This window comes from Saccoglossus kowalevskii, chromosome 3 (assembly GCF_978046115.1).
Source record: "Saccoglossus kowalevskii chromosome 3, keSacKowa6.1, whole genome shotgun sequence".
Taxonomy (NCBI): domain Eukaryota; kingdom Metazoa; phylum Hemichordata; class Enteropneusta; family Harrimaniidae; genus Saccoglossus; species Saccoglossus kowalevskii.
In genome coordinates, this window is record NC_140643.1 from 8,595,154 (window position 1) to 8,621,232 (window position 26,079).

Below are 26,079 nucleotides of genomic sequence, written 5' to 3' on the forward strand. Positions count from 1 at the left end.
AGTACTTAGTGTGATTGGCTTTATGATTGAAGGTTACGCCCTAGAGTCCTTTTACTGTTTTGTAATTGGTTAGAGTTTTGAAAATGAATAAAGAGAGTTTGAGTTGGTCTTGGGGAGCACAGCACGATAGACGCAGTAGAGAGAGTGCAGTCCTGGAGAGTCTGAGGGCAGTCCTGGAGAGCCTTGGGGCGAGTGTTGACGCAGTCTAAGAGAGTCTTGGGTCAGCCTTGCGATAGTCTTGGGGATTTTTCCCCCAGGGCGCTGTGTCTTATAGAGTGCTCGATTTGACCGACTAAGACGAGAGCTGAAACGTATTCCGTTGTGTGTGTCTCATTTGACTGTAAAGTTAAAGTGACTTTCCCGATCCCGCACCTCAAGGGGACGAGATATAGAGACGAGACGAGATTTCCCCCTGGCAAGTGTGGAGAACCCCGTGGAGGAAAAGAATTACCCCCTGATAATACACGCAGCAATTTTCAACCAATACAGGAATTTTAAACTAATCGTCGTATCTTGTACAAGTTACGATGTATTCTCTGTTTCAGTCCAATATCTCATATCTTGAGATGTTCATTTCACGTATATCTGAGGTAATTTCGACATCAACTCTTAATTTGTGTTAGCACGCTTTCACAGATTTCACGTAATAAGTGGAATTCAGGATAAAATGTATATTTTACATTTAACTTTCAAGCTAATAATAATTTGGTCTAGGAAGTCCGTCTGCTCATGCTTTCAAACTGTAATATACGTTCTAATACTAGTAATCATTTTGTCTAATTTTGATTTTCTTTTCTAATCTTATACTTTATAAATATATATAATTATCAGCCGGATTTCAAGTTATTCGCCCAATGAATATAACCGTGGGTATTCCTTTCATCACGGTCAACTGTTACATCTTCTCCTGTTCCGTAAGCCAAACATAGCTGCCAGGTTGTAGCTACACAAAATAATCAGAAAAAAATACATTTCCTCAAAACTGAATAGTCCGGTCCATTATATTGATACGAGTGAAACAAACAATTGTAAAGACAACAGTTTTTATTCCACTACGAAAACAGGAAACAAAACTACCTAAAACCTGTCAAACTTTGTATATTTATAAGAAATGTTTTCTTTCGCTGTATTTATTTATAACCGATATAGCCTAGTTCACCTGGTATGGTATACTGTGATAAATGCGAATATTGAACCGCTATATGCAATGGGGTTATCTGTACTGAAGATTATGACCCACGTTGCACACAGGAAGTTAGATTTTCATTTGTCTCAGACATGATTTTCTTCTTCCACTTCACAGTAACACAATAAACACTGGCAGCGTAAACTGACGCACCGTGAAAATCTCCACGCATACTAGTAGTACGTGTTCCGTCCCCGTTATTGCGCATCGTTCGATTGCAAGGTTTCGTGTCCGTTAATATGTGAAAGTAATAAGCTGGAACATTATACGTTGAAAATTCAAAGTGCGCTGTAATGCACTTACTGAGTTGTGGAGTGATTGGTAGAACTGCTTTCAAGTCTTATTGGGATTTAATAAACAGTAAATTGTATTTATCCATCATTTATTTTGAACTTGCAATTCATTTTTATACCAAAGGGCTCCATTTTTTTTGGAATATGTAATATTTGTTATAAATTGTTGTTATACCAGCTTAGGAGTTCCAATTATGTCATCTAATATCGCCGTGAGAATGGAACTAGGCCGTTTACTCATTATTCATAAAATTTACTTGAATATATAAATATATATATAAATATTGGTTTCGTTTACTCTCCTCTGTCCAGGACTCTCTTCTTTACAAACTATTTTACAACACTGAAAAAACTTTCAACTCTACAAAATAAAAGCTGGGCACACAAAATTAAACTTTTGTTACATAAACTACAGGACTAAGCAATGTTTGGTCTAAGATTCTGAAATTAATAATGGCACTTCAATGAAAATAACTATCTCAACAACTGAAACACCAATATTTACAACTCTGTAATTCCCATTTTGACTATAATAACCGAGCTTATTACGTGCAGAGAACATGAAACCCGTCCACGCGATACGCGCCACACAGCATGGCCAGAATGCGGCAAAGGCCTTCAGATCTGGCTGTAGTAGGATGGTGAAAGTAATGGTACAGCATTATAACAGTGAATAAGTACTGAGAAATAATTTTAAACTCATAGTTGCTGTCGACATAGGAAGTAAAGTACCGGTAAGCAAATAACACCGAATAAACGGCAAGGTAAATACTAGTATTTACCTTGCCGTTTATTCGGTGTTATTTGCTTACTTTACTTCCTATGTCGACAGCAACTATGAGTTTAATATATACATGCAGGCCGTTCCGGTTCCGGCATTCGGTTATACTCGTTACGCGGTATATAAGGTCAAAGTTTAGAAACAATCATGGCGTCTGGTGATAGCACCCTAGTTCACTATGAGGACATAATCGACGTTGACATAAAGTGGTCGGAAAATCAGTATTCCTTAAAGCAGATCGTTGAGATGTTTGGGGATACCTGGCCACAGCTTATTCAAGTTCATGAAGGGATATACGATATCGATTGCAGGGCCTTTTCAATTGGCGATGTGTTGAAAGTACATGGGGTACGTCACGAATACAAAATACTGGCTACCGTCCGAACCATACCCGGAAATAACAAACAATTTCTCACGATACCGCGATCATTTAGAGGCCGTTTAGAAGTCATTCCAGATGGGCAGTCCCCAATTACACAGGGGGAAGAATTCACCGTCGATGAAATACTGGACAACTTCGTTCTACCAGTACAGGCGAGATTTAGTCAGTTTGACAGACGAACCCATGAAATGCTGACGGAACTCCAGGCTGAGACGAGTATATTCACTTTGGAGGAAGAAATACAAGAATCGTACGTGATTGCCAGTACTAAAAGTCTGGAGGATGGTTACTGGAAGCGACACATGTTCGTATTGCCGTTAGATCTCATTGAAGTCGAATTTCACGTTCAAAGCGACGACGACGACACTGACGACTACATATTAATGGTAAAGACGTTTCTCCCAGAAATCGAGGTGGGCGAAATGAAGGGGGTGCCGTACATAGAATATTATGAGAAACGTAATATTTACCAGCCGAATGAAGATGAACTATACGAGAACTTCGGAGTTGAAGCGTTTAAACCAAGAAAAAGTGAACAACCACCGCCCGTTAAACCAACCGTACTCCCACCAGAGAGTTCTGCAAAATTACAACCGCCCCAAATCGACCGATCCACTAAACCAAAACCACGCATGGTCATTCCACCACCAATGTCACCATCACAGAGACCCGTTTTACCAAAATTAGGTATGACATCTTGATTCTTACATTTTACTGATTAATAAATGGAAGTTGTTCCTGTTTTTTTACCTTGTAAAATGCAGCCGACCATCTTTCCGCATTGGTTTGTTAGTAATTCCGTGGACGGGAGGGGGGGGGGGCGTGTCATGACGTGTAGCTAGGCGATTTGGTGCTGTACGTGAGCGTCGGTTAACACAATACTTACTAATTTTTATTAAACATAGTATTCATTGTTATTTTTTGCTTTACTTCCGTGTTTAACTATACTAAATTTGTGAGCAATAGAGGGCGCTTCTTGAAGTAACTTTACCATCATTTACTTACTATTGAATAATATTTTCCGTTCTATGCATCCATATTGATATAGACCCGGGCCCTAGTCTATATCTTAAATATTAAACATTATAAGTCATTGCAGTAGTGTTTTTTCTACTTTTGGGTGATCTCCAGTGAATTTTAATGCCACATTGTTATTTATTACCAAACGCTTCAGCGTGGTATTAAGATTTTGTTTTCAGGCTTGGGTGGTACCAAGGTGGAAAATGGTTGCACATATGGGGGGTAATTCCTGGAATTGCAATAGAGAGGGTTCAGGCCGAAATATATATATATAGTGTTTCCATGTTTCGTCTGATATTTCTGTTGTATTCTGCTGCTGTAAATAATGCAAGATTTGTTCCGAAATTCAGTGTGTTGTGTGCACTCCAGGGTTATTCGTTTTTTTTGCTCAAAACACCCCTATTTTTTAATGGGAGAGTCTAATAGTTTCACTCCCACTGGGAAATCTGCATTGTTACTTGAATGAGAGCTAACTAAACACATTTTCCAGACCGGCGAAAGTGTATGCAACAGCCAATGTTAACAGCCTGTCACGTGATTTTAGTCTGAATGTCAACATCAAAAGAGGCTAATCCATTTACGCAGGTATAACTGGGAATAGAATATGTGAGGGATTGTATCAACAGAGATGTGTATAATGAAAAGTAACATCTATCCTTCTTTTGCATCGCTGAGCATTTCTGTTTTAGTATACTTGTTTGAAAATGTTGAATTTGCATGATTTGCAATGTGTTTATTTACTGAAACTCCCCTATTGATCGAATCCCGGGTTTGAAAGAGAACGGCACACCACGTGATTCGTTTGAATACAATGGTGAAGGCACGCAAGCATGACTGCAGTTGTCAGCAGTAGTGCTGAGCTTCACGCTACGACTTCACTTGTGATGTTGCTTGTTAGCCGTGGATTGAATTAATCTTGATTACCGGTTAAAATGTTGCTTATTTGGCGTTGGTGATCTTTATTTGGAACTGGGTAACGTCGCCAGCAGAAACCTCCTGGGATTTTGATGTTGATGGTTGCGCCTCCATGGCAATCGCTAATTTTACTGCGGGTGGATCTTCCAAGAGCCCTTCGGGGTTTATAAAACTCATTCAACATACATAAAGTTCTCTCAATCGTAGTAGTCCATGTGATGTACACCTAATATGCCAAACATGTTGCTGAACGATTTTGCCAATGAAAACAAGCCGGTTGGCGATCCACTCCACTAAAAAAAAACTAGCAATATGTTTTCGGCTGTTGCCATGGTAGGACATGAACGTGAAGCTAACATCGGTTTATAACTAAAACCGGGCACCGTATACAAAGTTCGAAAAAAAAACATTCAGTCCTTGGAAGTCATTTTATTTTATTGCTAGGACGTATGTTGTTGTTAGGGATTGGTCAGTTACTTCGGCCTGGGGGTGAATCAGTAGGGGGGATACCCTGATTTTGATTTTGCGATTGGGGGGGTCACCCTGTTTTCCACAATTCACACACGCGCTTATGCATATATTTTTTTAAATTTTATTTCAGAACAATAGATTAAAAAGTTAATCGTACAAATGTGTTCTTAATAATAACTATTACCCATATTGCCTATAAATTTGGTGATGCAAAAAATGTTATAGGCTAAATATTTTGGGGTTGAAGTTGACAAATAACTAACAGATTATGCAATGCGGCAGAGCCCCATGCAATTATACAGTTAAGTTTTGAACACATCCCAAGTCCATGTGATATCAGATTATTTTATTTAAAGTCTGAAGTCACCATTGTATAAGATATTTACTGGATTTATCCAATTGTAGCTGGAGACGGAAAAACACAGCAATTAGTACAAAGAGCAGTGACAGTTTTTGTTCAGCAAATCAAAAAAGTTGAATGAATTCATGTATATAAATAAATAGTTTTTTTTGTTTTTTTAACTTTTAAATATGCATATTTTGCTCTGTAAAATACCAAAATCCAACACAAATTTATACAAAAATCAAAGTGTCCTTTGTTTTCATAAGCACAGACTGTGCTTCAGGTGTAAAGCTTTCCTGGTCTATAAGATATGAAAGATATATTAAATCCAAATTAGTTTTCAAACCGCCTGGATTCAAATCCTCTTTTCCTATCTTATAAGGGCGTTTATCAAGTGAGTACTCCACAGCTTTGTTTTTATTTACTATCTTTAGCAGCATAGATTTCCCTACTTCTTGCAGCCTTTTCTGTAGTCGTTTTTTGGCTTTATGCTTCCCCTCCCCTCCTAAGGTGACTGGTCTATTAAATGCAAACACTAAAAAATACGGCAAACCACGATATTTTCAATGCACATCATACATTTTGTAATCATGTCAGAGCCAAAACTGTTAAATGTTTCTTTGTTTTTCGGGGGGGTCAGCATGTTTTAAAATATAATGTTAGGGGGTCGCCCACTTTTTGTTGTTGATAGGGGTGGGTCAACTAAGATTTACTGCTGACAAAATGGAATCTGCCGACCCCCCCCCCCCAGGCCAGAGTAACTGAACAATCCCTTAAATTTATTATTTCCAACCGATAGTATTTTCTAGATTGCAGGCAGCATTTACAGTTCATTCAAAGTTCAAAGTTGCGTCGGGATTACGTTGATACAGTGTAACAATGTCGGCGTCGGTGATCTCTTACCGGTGTGCAACGTAGCCAAAATAAAAGGCATGAATACAAGACTAGTGGGAGGTAATAAATTTGGGGTCGAAAGTATTCAAAAAACAGTTTTTGGCTGTTGCCATGGTAGCTGTGGACCAGGATTGTTTTGCTAATTAGTGACGGTACGACCTGCCTGTCAATTATAAACAAAATTAGCCAAGCCAAAACAAATCTCAGTAAATTGTTGCCCACACTCAAGCGGATTAGAATGAGCTACGTGCATGCTTTTTAATCATAGAAATGTAGGGTGTGATACATTTGGCGTGAAGGTATTAAAAAATTCAGTTGTTGGCTGTTTCCATGGAAACGGTGGTCAGAATTTGTTTTCAGGTTTTACCAATAGTAACTTTGTGCCCACACTCAAGCTGAGCAAAATGAGCTATGTCTGAGGTGTTGTATCCAAAATTTGTAGGAGATACATTTCCTGATAACTAGGGTGAAGGTGTGACCTACCTGCTAAGTTTGAGCGAAATCGGCCAAGCCAAACAAATCACAGAAGAATTAATACGTGAAAACACTAGAAATCACACACACACACAGATACACAAAATTAAAGTGATTTTAAGGGCAATCCAAGTGGAGCGAATCGCCAATACCATGTTCATTTGCATATTGACCGTGAAAATACCAAAAACATCATTGCATGGGTGATATGCAAGTTTTAGTCAAAATAAGTTACTGCTTAGAAGTACCATTACTGTTGTTCAAATTTCATTTCACTCGGCAAATATATTCATGTACCCAAACGTAAAGTATCGTACTTCTAAATATTGTTTATTTCTGCTATGTTTCAAAAAACGCTACTCTTGAACGGACTACTTTATTCGCTCTCAGACCTCATTTGCATATGGGGTGTGGAAGTACCGATTTTGATTTCAGGGACGAATCAAAATAAACTGCAGTATATATATAATAATGTGGAATACTTCCTTTCACTGTGAACATTTTTCCGCTAAAATAAATTCCAGTGAAAATGCCATTTCCCTCATACTCTATTGAGACTTGACACAGCACAGTGAAAATTTGATTCACACCGTATGCTTGAAAACTTTTCATCGAAAATAAATTAAGTGAAATTCTGTGTGATTTCATGAGAGTTGAAAATGAAAAAATTATATGACACCCAACCCTACCACTCCATACACAATGTAACCACACCTCAAAAACATCCTTTCACCAGTGTATTCTATTTGAATTCAGGAGAAATTTAAATAAACAAATTATATGACAACGAACTTAATTATAATTTCAACCTCTAGTTCAGCACTGATTAAATAAACTACCTCGTCTTTATGCCAACTTGAAGTTATTCAATGCCTACACCAGTGACTTCAAAATCTATGTTTCAATTCCAGGAATTTCACTTGCTATTAATTGTATGGGAGTGCCAGTCTTTTATTTTCTATTGTAATGTCAATTACTTGTGATTACTCGGAAAATGAAGCTGTAACCACAGACCACAGTGCTGCAACTAAATCCTGGTATAAGCACCGGTTAGGCAGTCTTGAACTATGCATGTGAAGCCAGCTGAGAGGTATATCCAATCCTATAGATTTCTCATTGTTTGGTAACTATTTGCTGCAAATGCAACAAAAATCAATATAAAAATATTACCCACACAGCATTCAACAGGTTACTTGTCTCAGTTAGTATTTCTTTGAAGAATATCATGCTAGAATGATTTCTTTAGGACTTCATTTGAATAATAATATAAATGTTTGTTGCAAACCGTGTTTAAATGGTTAGGAGTTACATTGATCATAAATCACAATATTGGATAAATTATGGGGTCATTATGATTACTAGTACGTCTAATAACGGGCGTATAAGAAGGACGATAAAGACTTACTACATCATGTCTGTATTTTTGTCTTGTTAGTTGGTGTCATCAAGTATGTTAAATAATTCAATTAAAGTAGCGAGAAGGAAAAAACAAAATTTTACTAATATTTTTTTTTACAATGAAAAATTTAAAAAATCTAAGTTTACTGCTCAAATAGGTGTTTGAAACATTAAACAAATGAGCAGTGCTAAGTTATTGCATTTTTGTTTAAAATTTTGGCTCAATAAAAAATTTCCATGATCCTACCAGGGTCCTAGCATTGTATTTCACAATATATAAATGTCAGTTTGTCATGAATAGTCTAGAAACAAAATGGCAAAACTATTGTGTACAATATATCATGTTTTTCCAACATCACACATCAGTGCACATGTACTCAACTGAGCTTATCTGAAAGTGCTACAAATCTCTACTTGGATCTTTCATATACAACATGGTATATTTTTTACTACAGGAACAAAACAGTCTACCGTCTACTCACAATGATAAACAACTAACTAAGTATTTTGTCTCCAGTGGTAGCTAGGCCTTGTGAATGGCTTATATTGTCATGTGCACCATTCTGTGCATATATAGCATAGCAAATTGCGGTCAAGATTTTGTTAAGTAAATAAGTTAAAGCAATGATGGGTTGAACCGAAAAAATAGGCAAACAGTGATAAGGCTTGAAACAAAAAAATGTAAATCTTGATTAAAACTTGTCCTCTCTCCTCTTCTATTACTTTCCATTCTTAGATGAATTACACAGAAACACAGTCCCTCTATTCCCGGTCTGGAAACGCTTGGCAGTCTATTGTCCCAAGGCTGGTTGGGAGTAAATAAACCGTTCACATCTTGGACAATTATCCACAAAGCTGAGCGTACACAAACTTAAGCACTCACAAACTGCGACCAGAACAGAACATATTACTGTAATTACAACATACTTGTATTACAATCACAATAAACCGATCCACCAACTACAACTACATGTAGGTTTAAGCTATCCAATAAATGAAAAAACATCGACCTTTCTAAAACACATGATGAATAGAAGGGGCCAACCAGTCAAGGTTGTTAGACGTGTTCCAAGTTGCGATCTCTGACAGAGTACCTCAAATTTAAGTGCGATATTCACAAATAATAATGTCAATATGCCACTATAGAAAGACTTGCCGTCTAAAGAATTGTGTTGAGCTTCTAAATCTACAAAAGTATCAAAATATATGGTCTAAATTTTCATTTGTAAAAACTAGAATATGCAGGGAACAATGAATCGATCGTTTCAATGGAATGCTTTTCTATCAATAGACTATATGCTTCACAGAAAGCCATACCCAGCACCTTAGACCTTGGACAATAGCCGTTTCCAGACCGGGGATAGAGGGACTGTGATGAAGAGCATATTAGTTTTGTTTGTTTATTGTGTCTAATCAGATTTACCTGAACTATAACTTATTTGTAAACAGACAGTGAATTCTGCAGAACAGTAATATTTTATTATCTCCTAATTGATATATTTACATAATAATGGAACTAACTTATTACTGGAAACGGGTTTTCCAAAAAAATGGTATAAAATTATGTTTATTATGTTCTGCAGTAGCACTCGTCATGGAGCTAAAAAATTGTTTGTAATATTAGAACAAGTTATTTATGTTTAGTACATAGTTGCTAGATGTGTTTACTGAACTTTGAAAAATAAGTGTATAACTCTCTCTTTCTGACCACTCATTAAATCTACTACTTTACAGTCACACGTTTCAAATTCACAAGACAATGAGATTTGTGAATGTGTATGGGTATTAAAATACAATTCTTTGTTACGGAATAATGGCTGGTCAAAGCAAAGATCTTCTTCTCTATAGTCTTTGGTCAAAGGTGATAAATATAGTGGTAAATTACTGGACTGTAAAACACTTCTCTGTAAACACTCAAAAAGCAGGTTCTTAAAATAGTCAGAACACATTTACATGAAATATACTGCAGTGTTGTCTAGAAATCGTGGGATTGGTCATTTTGACAAGATTTGGCAATTAGTCTGTCACATGACACTTATGTCAACAAATGATTTCCTATGTTCAAATATGTTCTATATCCAGGCTTTCAAACAATGTATGGAGGTTTTGAATGAGATAACAGACAGAGAATTTTATATTCAAAAATGTCATAACATCCTTTCTGCTACCTTAAAAAGTACAACATGCTTTAAAAAGATCACTGGCATGTGACTTGATAAATTGATTGAGTCACACAATTATTGATTGTCACATGAAATCATCAACTTTTTTATTTATTTTTTCAATTACAAAATATTTCTTTGAAGAAAAACTAAAAATATGTGCAAAAACGAACATATAATAATAATAATAATAATAATAATAATAATAATAATTTATTTCTTTACCCATAATTGTTACACATACGAATATTTACAAACACTGTTGTAATGAAAATTGTCATGAATAAAAGGAACCTGAAATAGCTACAGAGCAACATGTAATTGAGTCAGATCCCTTGTACAGGTTTTTATAAAATTAAATATTATAGTGACAGTAGACACTGAAATAGCTACAGAACAACATGTAATTGAGTCAGATCCCTTGTACAGGTTTTTATAAAATTAAATATTATAGTGACAGTAGACACTGAAATAGCTACAGAACAACATGTAATTGAGTCAGATCCCTTGCACAGGTTTTTATAAAATTAAATATTATAGTGACAGTAGACACTGAAATAGCTACAGAGCAACATGTAATTGAGTCAGATCCCTTGTACAGGTTTTTATAAAATTAAATATTATAGTGACAGTAGACACTGAAATAGCTACAGAGCAACATGTAATTGAGTCAGATCCCTTGTACAGGTTTTTATAAAATTAAATATTATAGTGACAGTAGACACTGAAATAGCTACAGAACAACATGTAATTGAGTCAGATCCCTTGTACAGGTTTTTATAAAATTAAACTGAAATTACACTGAAATATTAAAACAAATAAAAAAAGGAAAAACAACATATCAAATCTTAATAATACTGATATGTAATATATATATATATATATAATCGCTTCAAATATTCTGAAAATAGCTTTTCTTTTATTTTAATTTTGAAAATTGTTTTTTTTTCCTTTCTCAATGCAACGGGTAGACTGTTCCATAATTTTGAACCTAAATGAGATATTGCAAATGTACCAATTGTTGTGTTCATTTTTTGGATTCAGATATCATTTTTGTTTTGTTGTCTAGTATTATGGTTGTGTTAAATGTAATGCAGGTTGTAGGTTGACAAGATATGTGTTAGGAGTCAAAGTTTGGCCTGAATTCATCTTATAACTGGCACATTTCCCATGGCACCTCCACCATGATGCAACTGCCTTGGAGCAGACTAACATACTAATTTTGGCTGCCATCTTGCCCTAATTATCTTGTTGTTCTCTTTTAAAATTTTTAATATGGAAGGCATAACAAATAATAAGCCCCTTTTATGTAAACATTATTTTGCTATACTGTAGCTATACAGTATAGCTATATTTTAGCTGGAATTAATTTTCGCTGAAAAGACTTTTTGGATGTTTTGTATGGAATTTATTTTCACTGAATTATTCCTTCAGTGAAAATAGCGACAATTAATTAAGTATGTGGCAGACAATTTAACACCCTTATTGGTCATGAGATGATTACTCTGAGATATGTAACTAAAATGTCAGAATGTGGAATATCACCTAGTGATGAGTTCATTTGTCAAGTCAAGAAAACCATAATCATGGAAACATATTTCATGAAACCATAGTCATATATTTGTTTTGTACAGTCACATTGTAGTGGATTTATAAACCACAGTGTGATGTCATGTGATGTTAAACACGCATGAAATGACTAAAATTTACTACATAAGAATAATAAGAAAAGTAGAGAAAATATTTTTGATTTTTCAGATCCAAATCGGGTTACAAGAGATATTAAACAGATTGATAATGATGATGATGATAATAATGATGACGATGATTATGAATATATAAAAGGTGAGTGAACATTTTTTACTTTAGGTCAGAAAAAAAAAAAATTCTCAGCGACCGACCGAAAAATATGAAATATTAGGTCGCGTTGTTTTTTTTTTTTTTTTTTTTTTTTTTAACAATAGGCCCAAATATTAAAAGTGTTTCCTCTAAAAATTAGCTATCCCGGACCGTTGTTTGATCCCCAGGGTCCCCGGGGGATAAGTGGCGACTTTTGAACCTCGGGTTGATCTGTATTTCTCTGACATGTTCCGAATACTATGAAGTTTAAAAAAAAAAAAAAAAAAAAAAAAACGTCAGACCCTAATTTTCAATTTTCCGACTTGAGGGCAACATAAGTTTTTTTTTTTTGGCTTTACCATGATTGCGTTGATGCAGTTCTGTCCAAAGCATAGAGTCTTAAAAAAGTGCAACTAAAGTAACAAATCTAAAATCAGATCTACATGCTGGAAAATAAGGAAAGAAAATAAAACTATTGATTTTATAATTCAAACATTGTATGTATTGTATAACATGTATAGGATATGTCTATAGAACAGTAGAGAATTATTATACATTCAAACATTGTATGTATTGTATAACATGTATAGGATATGTCTATAGAACAGTAGAGAATTATTATACATTCAAACATTGTATGTATTGTATAACATGTATAGGATATGTCTATAGAACAGTAGAGAATTATTATACATTCAAACATTGTATGTATTGTATAGGATATGTCTATAGAACAGTAGAGAATTATTATACGTTCAAACATTGTATAACATGTATAGGATATGTCTACAAAACAGTAGAGAATTATTATACATTCAAACATTGTATGTATTGTATAACATGTATAGGATATGTCTATAGAACAGTAGAGAATTATTATACATTCAAACATTGTATGTATTGTATAGGATATGTCTATAGAACAGTAGAGAATTATTATACGTTCAAACATTGTATAACATGTATAGGATATGTCTACAAAACAGTAGAGAATTATTATACATTCAAACATTGTATGTATTGTATAACATGTATAGGATATGTCTATAGAACAGTAGAGAATTATTATACATTCAAACATTGTATGTATTGTATAGGATATGTCTATAGAACAGTAGAGAATTATTATACATTCAAACATTGTATAACATGTATAGCATATGTCTACAAAACAGTAGAGAATTATTATACATTCAAACATTGTAAAACTAACCTGTCTCGCGACGGTCTAACCCCAGGTCACGTTCCCTGTTCACAATTCAGGGGGTGTAACTATTCAGATTAATAAAAATATTTTTTCATTTAAATGTTCATAGATGATGCACAGGTTGTGAAGCCTTCTGTACCACCACGGGTAAGAGATTTTATTTTATTAGTCTCCAAAGCTGGATATATTCATAAATTAAACAGGGAATGTATAATCTAAACTTCAATTTAATGATCAGAGTAAATATGGAATATTTACAAATTGTATCACTGATACAATGGGTGTTAGTCACAATGAATGCATTTAATCATAAAACCACAAGAGGGAAATTTGAATAGCATGGGTTCAATAACCTAAAAAAAAGTTTTGATTTATTTGAGGTAAAGTTGCCTTTTAGCTGAGAAAATGCTTAAATATATATGATGGTGATACTATTATTTTGCTTTGTATTGTAGAACAAGAAAACAAAACCTGGTCCAGTTTTAAAGCCGCCTGTATCTTGTCGAGAAAACTACACAAATGTTGAGTTACCATCACAGGTACATTGCATGATTTATCACTGCGTGTTTACACACAATTTCCCACACACAGTCACAATCATGATGTTTGTAATGAAAGGCAAGACGTAACTAAAAAGTACTGCAATTGAGTAGATATATCAGCTATACTAGTAGATATATCAGCTATATTAGATATATCAGCTATACTAGTAGATATATCAGCTATCTAGTAGATATATCAGCTATACTAGTAGATATATCGGCTATACTAGTAGATATATCAGCTATACTAGTGTATATATCAGCTATACTAGTGGATATATTGGCTATACTAGTAGATATATCAACTATACTAGTAGATATATCAACTATACTAGTAGATATATTGGCTATACTAGTAGATATATCAGCTATACTAGTAGATATATCAGCTATACTAGTAGATATATTGGCTATACTAGTAGATATATTGGCTATACTAGTAGATATATCAGCTATACTAGTAGATATATCAGCTATACTAGTAAATATATCAGCTATACTAGTAGATATATCGGCTATACTAGTAGATATATTGGCTATACTAGTAGACATATCGGCTATACTAGTAGATATATCAGCTATACTAGTAGATATATAAGCTATATTAGATATATCTAATATACTAGTAGATATATCAGCTATACTAGTAGATATATCAGCTATCTAGTAGATATATCAGCTATACTAGTAGATATATCGGCTATACTAGTAGATATATCGGCTATACTAGTAGATATATCAGCTATACTAGTAGATATATCGGTTATACTAGTAGATATATCAGCTATACTAGTATATATATCAGCTATACTAGTAGATATATCGGCTATACTAGTAGATATATCAACTATACTAGTAGATATATTGGCTATACTAGTAGATATATCAGCTATACTAGTAGATATATCAGCTATACTAGTAGATATATTGGCTATACCAGTAGATATATTGGCTATACTAGTAGATATATCAGCTATACTAGTAGATATATCAGCTATACTAGTAAATATATCAGCTATACTAGTAGATATATTGGCTATACTAGTAGATATATCGGCTATACTAGTAGATATATTGGCTATACTAGTAGACATATCGGCTATACTAGTAGATATATCAGCTATACTAGTAGATATATAAGCTATATTAGATATATCTAATATACTAGTAGATATATCAGCTAGAATAGTAGATATATCGTCTATACTAGTAGATATATCAGCTAGAATAATATTTATATCAGCTATGAGTAGATATATCAGATATATGAGTAGATATGTCAGCTATATTAGTAGATATGTCAGCTATATGAGTAGATATGTCAGCTATATTAGTAGATATTTCAGCTAGAATAGTATTTATTTCAGCTATATTATTAGATACATCAGCTATATTAGTAGATATATCAGCTATATTAGTAGATACATCAGCTATATGAGTAGATATGTCAGCTATATTAGTAGATATGTCAGCTATATTAGTAGATATGTCAGCTATATTAGTAGATATGTCAGCTATATGAGTAGATATGTCAGCTATATTAGTAGATATTTCAGCTAGAATAGTATTTATTTCAGCTATATTATTAGATACATCAGCTATATTAGTAGATACATCAGCTATATGAGTAGATATATCAGCTATATGAGTAGATATATCAGCTATATGAGTAGATATGTCAGCTATATTAGTAGATATGTCAGCTATATTAGTAGATATTTCAGCTAGAATAGTATTTATATCAGCTATATTATTAGATACATCAGCTATATTAGTAGATATATCAGCTATATTAGTAGATACATCAGCTATATTAGTAGATATATCAGCTATACTAGTAGATATATTGGCTATACTAGTAGATATATTGGCTATACTAGTAGATATATCAGCTATACTAGTAGATATATCAGCTATACTAGTAAATATATCAGCTATACTAGTAGATATATTGGCTATACTAGTAGATATATCGGCTATACTAGTAGATATATTGGCTATACTAGTAGACATATCGGCTATACTAGTAGATATATAAGCTATATTAGATATATCTAATATACTAGTAGATATATCAGCTAGAATAGTAGATATATCGGCTATACTAGTAGATATATCAGCTAGAATAGTATTTATATCAGCTATGAGTAGATATATCAGATATATGAGTAGATATGTCAGCTATATTAGTAGATATGTCAGCTATATGAGTAGATATGTCAGCTATATTAGTAGATATATCAGCTAGAATAGCAGATATATCAGCTATATGAGTAGATATATCAGCTATATGAGTAGACATGTCAGCTATATTAGTAGATATGTCAGCTATATTAGTAGATATTTCAGCTAGATTAGTATTTATATCAGCTATATTATTAGATACATCAGCTATATTAGTAGATATATCAGCTATATTAGTAGATATGTCAGCTATATTAGTAGATATATCAGCTAGAATAGTAGATATATCAGCTACATGAGTAGATATATCAGCTATATGAGTAGATATGTCAGCTATATGAGTAGATATGTCAGCTATATTAGTAGATATATCAGTTAGAATAGTAGATATATCAGCTACATTAGTAGATATATCAGCTAAATGAGTAGATATGTCAGCTATATTAGTAGATATATCAGCTAGAATAGTAGATATATCAGCTACATTAGTAGATATATCAGCTAGAATAGTAGATATATCAGCTACATTAGTAGATATGTCAGCTATATTAGTAGATATATCAGCTAGAATAGTAGATATATCAGCTATATGAGTAGATATATCAGCTATATGAGTAGATATGTCAGCTATATTAGTAGATATATCAGCTAGAATAGTAGATATATCAGCTATTTGAGTAGGTATGTCAGCTATATGAGTAGACATGTCAGCTATATTAGTAGATATATAAGCTATATTAGTGGATATATCAGCTATATGAGTAGATATGTCAGCTATATTAGTAGATATGTCAGCTATATTAGTAGATATATCAGCTAGAATAGTAGATATATCAGCTATATGAGTAGACATGTCAGCTATATTAGTAGATATATCAGCTAGAATAGTAGATATATCAGCTATATGAGTAGATATATCAGCTATATGAGTAGACATGTCAGCTATATTAGTAGATATATCAGCTAGAATAGTAGATATATCAGCTATATGAGTAGATATATCAGCTATATGAGTAGATATGTCAGCTATATTAGTAGATATATCAGCTAGAATAGTAGATATATCAGCTATATGAGTAGATATATCAGCTATATTAGTAGATATATAAGCTATATTAGTAGATATATCAGTTCGAATAGTAGATATATCAGGTATATGAGTAGATATATCAGCTATATTAGTAGATACATCAGCTATATTAGTAGATATATCAGCTATACTAGTAGATATATTGGCTATACTAGTAGATATATTGGCTATACTAGTAGATATATCAGCTATACTAGTAGATATATCAGCTATACTAGTAAATATATCAGCTATACTAGTAGATATATCAGCTATACTAGTAGATATATCGGCTATACTAGTAGATATATTGGCTATACTAGTAGACATATCGGCTATACTAGTAGATATATAAGCTATATTAGATATATCTAATATACTAGTAGATATATCAGCTAGAATAGTAGATATATCGGCTATACTAGTAGATATATCAGCTAGAATAGTATTTATATCAGCTATGAGTAGATATATCAGATATATGAGTAGATATGTCAGCTATATTAGTAGATATGTCAGCTATATGAGTAGATATGTCAGCTATATTAGTAGATATATCAGCTAGAATAGCAGATATATCAGCTATATGAGTAGATATATCAGCTATATGAGTAGACATGTCAGCTATATTAGTAGATATGTCAGCTATATTAGTAGATATTTCAGCTAGATTAGTATTTATATCAGCTATATTATTAGATACATCAGCTATATTAGTAGATATATCAGCTATATTAGTAGATATGTCAGCTATATTAGTAGATATATCAGCTAGAATAGTAGATATATCAGCTACATGAGTAGATATATCAGCTATATGAGTAGATATGTCAGCTATATGAGTAGATATGTCAGCTATATTAGTAGATATATCAGTTAGAATAGTAGATATATCAGCTACATTAGTAGATATATCAGCTAAATGAGTAGATATGTCAGCTATATTAGTAGATATATCAGCTAGAATAGTAGATATATCAGCTACATTAGTAGATATATCAGCTAGAATAGTAGATATATCAGCTACATTAGTAGATATGTCAGCTATATTAGTAGATATATCAGCTAGAATAGTAGATATATCAGCTATATGAGTAGATATATCAGCTATATGAGTAGATATGTCAGCTATATTAGTAGATATATCAGCTAGAATAGTAGATATATCAGCTATTTGAGTAGGTATGTCAGCTATATGAGTAGACATGTCAGCTATATTAGTAGATATATAAGCTATATTAGTGGATATATCAGCTATATGAGTAGATATGTCAGCTATATTAGTAGATATGTCAGCTATATTAGTAGATATATCAGCTAGAATAGTAGATATATCAGCTATATGAGTAGACATGTCAGCTATATTAGTAGATATATCAGCTAGAATAGTAGATATATCAGCTATATGAGTAGATATATCAGCTATATGAGTAGACATGTCAGCTATATTAGTAGATATATCAGCTAGAATAGTAGATATATCAGCTATATGAGTAGATATATCAGCTATATGAGTAGATATGTCAGCTATATTAGTAGATATATCAGCTAGAATAGTAGATATATCAGCTATATGAGTAGATATATCAGCTATATTAGTAGATATATAAGCTATATTAGTAGATATATCAGCTATATGAGTAGATATGTCAGCTATATTAGTAGATATATCAGCTATATTAGTAGATATATCAGCTATATTAGTAGATATATAAGCTATATTAGTAGATATATCAGCTATACTAGTAGATATATCGGCTATACTAGTAGATATATCAGGTATATGAGTAGATATATCAGCTATATGAGTAGATATATAAGCTATATTAGTAGATATATCAGTTAGAATAGTAGATATATCAGGTATATGAGTAGATATATCAGCTATATTAGTAGATATATAAGCTATATTAGCAGATATATCAGTTAGAATAGTAGATATATCAGGTAGAATAATAGCAACATTCATCATAACAATTGCATGCTTGTCCACTATTTAGTTTTGTGTTGTGCAATAGTAATATGATTGTCTTATATTGATAGGAACAAAGAAAGAAAAATGAAAAACCACTAATTTGTGGTGTTTCTATTGATCCACACTCAATTGGGGAAATAAAGAAAACCTTGAAATCCCCTGCAATTGGTTCACCAGTATCACCAAAATATCAGAAACAACATGCAAACAAGCCAGAATCACCAAAGCAGGTACATGTTTGATCTAAAACAAAATGAATATTTTTTTCTTGACACTATATGTAAAATGTAATTAATCCTTTCATTTCAGCTTCATTTGTAGTGATCGATATGCATGCATGACGACTCCAGAATAGTTTCTTGTCCATAGAGGGCAGTATAACAACACACATATACTTGTATCATCTTATTTTTTTCTTGATTATACACAGACCAAATTACAATTCTCTTATAGGATGCGAATTATAATTCAAATTTTTATAACCACCAAGATAATCACTGAGTACAGTAGATTGATTTCTGTCAGTTAGGGTACTACTCTGAGTTCACTGAATATAGCTGAAAAGATCCAGTATATCCTGTTTGTTTGATCCACAGAGACATCAACATGAAGTGTATGAGGTGTGGGATGTACCAAACAACAAACATAAATATCAAAAACAAAGGGTCTGTTTGTTCTTTACCAAAATATATATTTATACGTTGCATATCTCTGTATTGTATTTATTGTTTTCAAATTCATTTACAATAAAACATTACATATCAATAGTATTTCTGTTGTAGTTATGGCAATTATTTTATCTATCATATATATCTTGCCTGTGATCATAGTTTTGTTATCATACGTGTGATAAGGTTTGTTCTTGTACCATATCAGGCTTCATTACATTCCAGGTTGTAATAGATGTCTGTTTTCACAACTCACTGTTTGAGTTGTCATCTGCTGCAACTGTGTTATTTGCTTTTGTATAATGTACTGTTTTTGCAAACTGCCACATTTGCAATGCATTCTGGGAATAGTGAATTTTTATAGTGAACCCTCTCCTGAGAGAAATTTTGGAAAATTTGTTATGACAATTAAAATTCCTAATATTAAATTTATATTCAAAACAAGTGGAAAAAATTAGAATCATTTTGTAAAATTTGACATTTTGTTTATTGAACATATTTATAAAATATTAATCACAATTTTTGTCTCCCTTCTCTACAGGAAACCGGTAATGAAAGACATTTTAAATCACCACCTATGACTCCACCGATATCCCCACTGGCTAAACCACCTATGACCACACCACCAGAATCGCCAAAACAGGTATGGTCCATATTATGAAATAACAAATTATGTTGTTTTTATTTTTCCTGAGCTTCAATTATCACATTGTTTGACCAATAATATTGTACAATATTTGATTCTATGACAACAAAGATAGACAAGGCGGTAGGCTGGTTGGCGATCCACTCCACTAAAAAAACAAGCAACATGTTTTTTGGGCTGTTGCCATGGTAGGACATGAATGTGAATCTAACGTTGGTTTACTAATAAAACTAGGCACCGTATACCAGTGCGCAACGTAGCCAAAATAAAAAGCATGATCATTTGAACACTGCTACTACAAGACTGGTAGGAGGTAACAAATTTGGGGCGAAAGTATTCAAAAATTAGTTTTTTGCTGTTGCCATGGCAGCGGTGGGCCAGGATATTTTTCCAATTAGTGACGGTACGACCTGCCTGACAGGTATGCACAAAATCAGCCAAGCCAAAAAAATCAGACACGCGTTAAAAGCCGTTGCTGGTGAAAAGTTACCCCAACTTTGAGATCAATTTTCTTGGTAATGCAAATAGACATATAAAAACTAAACAGTAAATTTATATCCACACTCAAGCTGAGTAGAATGAGCTATGTCCGTGCTTTTTAATCGTAGAAATGTAGGGTGAGTTACATTTTGCGCAAAGGTATACAAAAAATCAGTTTTTTTGGCTGTTGCCATGGAAACAGTGGGCCAGAATTTGTTTTCAGATTTTACAACCTTACTAGAGTGAAGGTGTGACTTGCCTGCCAATTTTAACCAAATTGGCCCAGCCAAAAAAAAATCACAGAAAAGTTAAAAAGCCATTCATGGTGAACAGTTTCAAATTTCGTGCTATTGAATCAAAAATTCAATTAGTAACTTTGTGCCCACACTCAAGCTGAGTAGAATGAGCTATGTCTGAAGTGTTTTATCCTAAATTTGTAGGAGGAGATACATCTGGGAACGGTGGGCCAAATCTTTTTTCCAGATTTTACCTAATAACTAGGGTGATGGTGTGACCTGCCTGCCAAGTTTGAGCGAAATCGGCCAAGCCAAAAAAATCACAAAAGAATTAATACGTGAAAACACTGGAAATCACAGACACACACACAAAAACACAAAAGTGATTTTAAGGGCAATCCTAGCGGAGCGGATCGCCAATAAATAGATACATGTAATGGTAACTATGGTGATATATACACTGATCTGTCTTCCCACTAGAAATTACAAGAACAATGCACATTTCTAGAAATATGTTTCAGAAAGTTTAGTTTTATCAGAAAGCTTTAAGCAAATTGAATTATAGGACATCCACGAAAGTGAAGATTGATTGTTTTATCTACTGAGTTTATGATATAATTGATTATCATTGTCCTAGTGTGTTCCATGACAAGTTTCCATAAAAGATAATCTTTGTTGCAACTATTGTTTATATTGCTTCCATATTTGGTATGAATCTTATTCATTCACTATGATCATATTTGTGTTTTTCTATTCTTCTAATATTTGTGTGATTTGAGGCAAAAGTGATATTTTCAGTTTCTGCTTTAAAACTGATAATCATATTTGATATTTTGGGGTGACTTTGTTCAGATTAGTTCAATCATTGTCTCAATATTATAATTTTATTATTTTTTAAAAATATTTGTGTGACCATTGTTCAAAGTGGTACAGTGCCTGCTGTTATTCATAACTCAACAGAATATTCTAATATTCATCCTACAAGGGTTGATTCTCAAATAGTGATATCAAATTCCAAATTATGTAAATTAACATATAAAACAATTGGATGTCTTGATTATAAGTACCGGTAATAGAATTATGTGTTCAAATTGTATGGTATTATTAAAACCATGTATGTTTGCATTTCATCTACAGAACTTTCCCCAACAGCGATATGAGGTGTTTGAGCCAACACAAAGTAACCACTCTGCCACTCGGAGTACAAATAAGTTCAGTAAACCCATTGATGAGATGACAGTTGAAGAAGTTGGTAATTTCCTTCGAAGTGAGATTCATATTGATGAGGAAACTATTAAAACCTTTGCACATAATGATGTTGATGGAGAGCTTCTCACTGAGTTAAATATTCAAACTTTAAAATCACAATTCAACATCTCCGACTTCAATGCTATTAAAATCACTAAATATATTAGAGGTTGGCGACCCAAACACTCCATTAGATCTCCGCCTCCCACAACAGAATTGTAACAATCTATTACAACACATTCATATTTGCTCTATTAGAAGCACATCTCCAATAGAAGCACATATGAACAATAATTGCATGTGTACTGAATTATTAAAATATTACTTATTTTTATTCTACACTTTGTAGTTTACATAAGAATATGTGCTACTAATAGAATAATTACAGTATGTACATTTAGCAACTAATATATCTCCATCAGTATCATAAGCCAAGGCAGCAACATTAAGAATTTGTTCTTTATTTAACTACAATGTATGCTAGACATATAGTTTTTCAAACTATCTATTTTTCTAAAGACTTTCTTAAAACTTAATTCACCACATGCATTTACTGTATTTTTTGCTTCATACTTTTGTATTACAATATTGTATCAATTGTATTACCGTATATTACATATCTATGATCACAAAATTTCTTCATTTTTTTGGCCACTGAATTGTTGCATTTTCAATTGAGCAACCCAATATACCCCTGGTAGTGGTTAAAAACATTATGTTTCACATGTCAGAATTTTTGTAAAAAAATGATTTTAGCTGGAATTAATTTTTGCTGAAAAGACATTTTGTCTGATTTGTATGAGATTTACTGTCACTGATTTTTGATGAATTGAATATAAAAAAGATATTTTCACTGATTCATGCCTTCAGCGAGAATATTAAAAATAAATTCCAAGTGAAAATAAAGTACTTTAGAGTACCTCATTCGTGACTTAGAATATATTTTTACATTCATGGAACAGAATATTTGATAACACAGGACGTTGCATTATTGCTACAAGCATTTGAACAAAAGGCACATAGTTGCATATACCGGTAGTATTGACTTACTGGTTAGTCACCGGTAGCATAATTGTAGAAAAACTATTTTATGATTTTAGTTCATAATAAATAATGATTTAATTTTTAACTTGAAGTATTATAAAACAGTTTTAAATATTACATATTTTATTTCATATGACATCTGTATGTGTTTGAGATGACCAGATCATTTATCAGTGCATTTGGTGTTTCTGGCCTCGTAACTACAAATGACATCACAACTAATTAGCATATGAATCATAAGCATAGGTTTCTCTGTTGTTTTGACACTCAGAGCAGATTATGTGCTATAATTTTATCACCAAATATCAATTATTGGTAGAACCGGGGATATTGTGATTGGCGTCATGGATGTCAGCTTCAGTTTGTTGATCATACTAGCCAATGATGTCACTCGTATCAGCCTGCTCTACAAATAAATGTTATTATCCCTAAAATATGAGTCAGTCAATGTTATTGGTCAAATGCGGCCACATGATTATTTGAAAAATATTGACATTGGCCTCTTCATCTGGGACACATAAATTGTTGCAGACAATAAAAAAAATGAATAACACTTTACAATGCATTTATTGGCTGGGTGTATTTTTGCTCTCAGTATTACCTCGCTTACTGCCTCGTTGTTCTTTTTCAAGATAATAAAAAACAATTATTGATCTTGGCTTTTATTGATTCTCGGCCAATGTCGAGAATTTTTGTCTCCAAGTCGTTGGTATTGATCTCAGCGTCAGCCTTCAGGTTCTGAGGCAATGTCAGTATCTATATAATATTAGGTGCTAACTTCATAGTATACAATGCCATCTCATGCGTCCATTTTTTTTAAAATTGTGTTCTTGGTTATATGCAGCTAATTTTTGTGTATTTCTCTTGCATTTGTTGCATGGGACCTGCATTGAACATGTTAACCATCATAGTAATTATGTATATATACATATCTGTTGAGCACATTACAGTTTGTAATTATGTATATATACATATCTGTTGAGTACATTACAGTTTGTAATTATGTATATATACATATCTGTTGAGCACATTACAGTTTGTAATTATGTATATATACATATCTGTTGAGTACATTACAGTTTGTAATTATGTATATATACATATCTGTTGAGCACATTACAGTTTGTAATTATGTATATATACATATCTGTTAAGCACATTACAGTTTGTAATTATGTATATATACATATCTGTTAAGCACATTACAGTTTGTAATTATGTATATATACATATCTGTTGAGCACATTACAGTTTGTAATTATGTATATATACATATCTGTTGAGTACATTACAGTTTGTAATTATGTATATATACATATCTGTTGAGCACATTACAGTTTGTAATTATGTATATATACATATCTGTTAAGCACATTACAGTTTGTAATTATGTATATATACATATCTGTTAAGCACATTACAGTTTGTAATTATGTATATATACATATCTGTTGAGCACATTACAGTTTGTAATTATGTATATATACATATCTGTTGAGCACATTACAGTTTGTAATTATGTATATATACATATCTGTTGAACACATTACAGTTTGTAATTATGTATATATACATATCTGTTGAGCACATTACAGTTTGTAATTATGTATATATACATATCTGTTGAACACATTACAGTTTGTAATTATGTATATATACATATCTGTTGAGCACATTACAGTTTGTAATTATGTATATATACATATCTGTTGAACACATTACAGTTTGTAATTTTTCTGTAAAAATTGTTTGTTTATTCACTTTGTCTTTTTTTGAAAGAAATAGTTCTTTATTTTCAAATTATTCACACTATTTCTCTACAGTTTACACTATGTATATACTACTCAGAACATTATCTGTTGTGTTTTTTAAACTAATCCAAAGGTGTCTACTTTAATAAAAACTAAAAATATGCCAATACTATCATTTTTCTTTAAAGATAATGATATGCATGATTATGCATCATAAATCATTTGATTTTCATAACTGACATCTACTAAGAGTGCTTTCTCAGAATTTTTTTCAAACTATTATTCATAAATTTTAAAATATTTGTTGTGATCAAATTAAAATTTTCGACCAATTGTTCAACCACAACTTTTTCAGTCTGTTGGTTGCTATGAAATTTGCATATATGTTACTATCTCGTCACAAACCACAGTGATTATGACAGTGAATATTCACTCATAGATATCGACAGAAAAGTCACATATGCAGGGCATTGTTACATTTTTCTGTAAACATTCAGTTGGACAAACTGCCAAAAAAACATTTTAAAGTATATCATGCTAATGCAAAGGAGGTATTTGGTAAATACAACCAAGTTTTAGAAGTGTTATTAAAACTTTTGTGAACGTTTTTCAAAGAAAATATCACAAACAAAGTTTTGACAAAAATTCACACATGGAAGCAGAAATAGTTATTTACATATTTTTATGGCATTTTCAGGAAATGTTACATAAATTAATCTATGGCGAATAAACATACCTTCTTGATTCACAAAAAAAAACGCTACTGCGCCGCCATGGACAATAGAATAGAACTGTACAATTCATTAATTACCGAATATTTGAACCAATATTACATTTGTGCTGACTCACCACGTATATTGCTCGTATCATT

The 26,079-nt window shown here is 32.5% G+C and overlaps 1 protein-coding gene across 1 annotated transcript; it reads left to right on the forward strand.

Moving 5' to 3' along the window:
• The first annotated feature begins 2,407 nt into the window (after positions 1 to 2,407).
• Positions 2,408 to 25,375, forward strand: LOC144347233 (uncharacterized). The gene is made up of 8 exons (XM_085496723.1): positions 2,408 to 3,329; positions 12,078 to 12,164; positions 13,475 to 13,512; positions 13,821 to 13,904; positions 19,204 to 19,365; positions 19,732 to 19,800; positions 20,345 to 20,446; positions 22,303 to 25,375. Exons 1-8 carry the CDS (start codon positions 2,408 to 2,410, stop codon positions 22,633 to 22,635), a joined length of 1,797 nt encoding a protein of 598 aa, XP_085352849.1. The 3' UTR covers positions 22,636 to 25,375.
• The last annotated feature ends 704 nt before the right edge of the window (positions 25,376 to 26,079 follow it).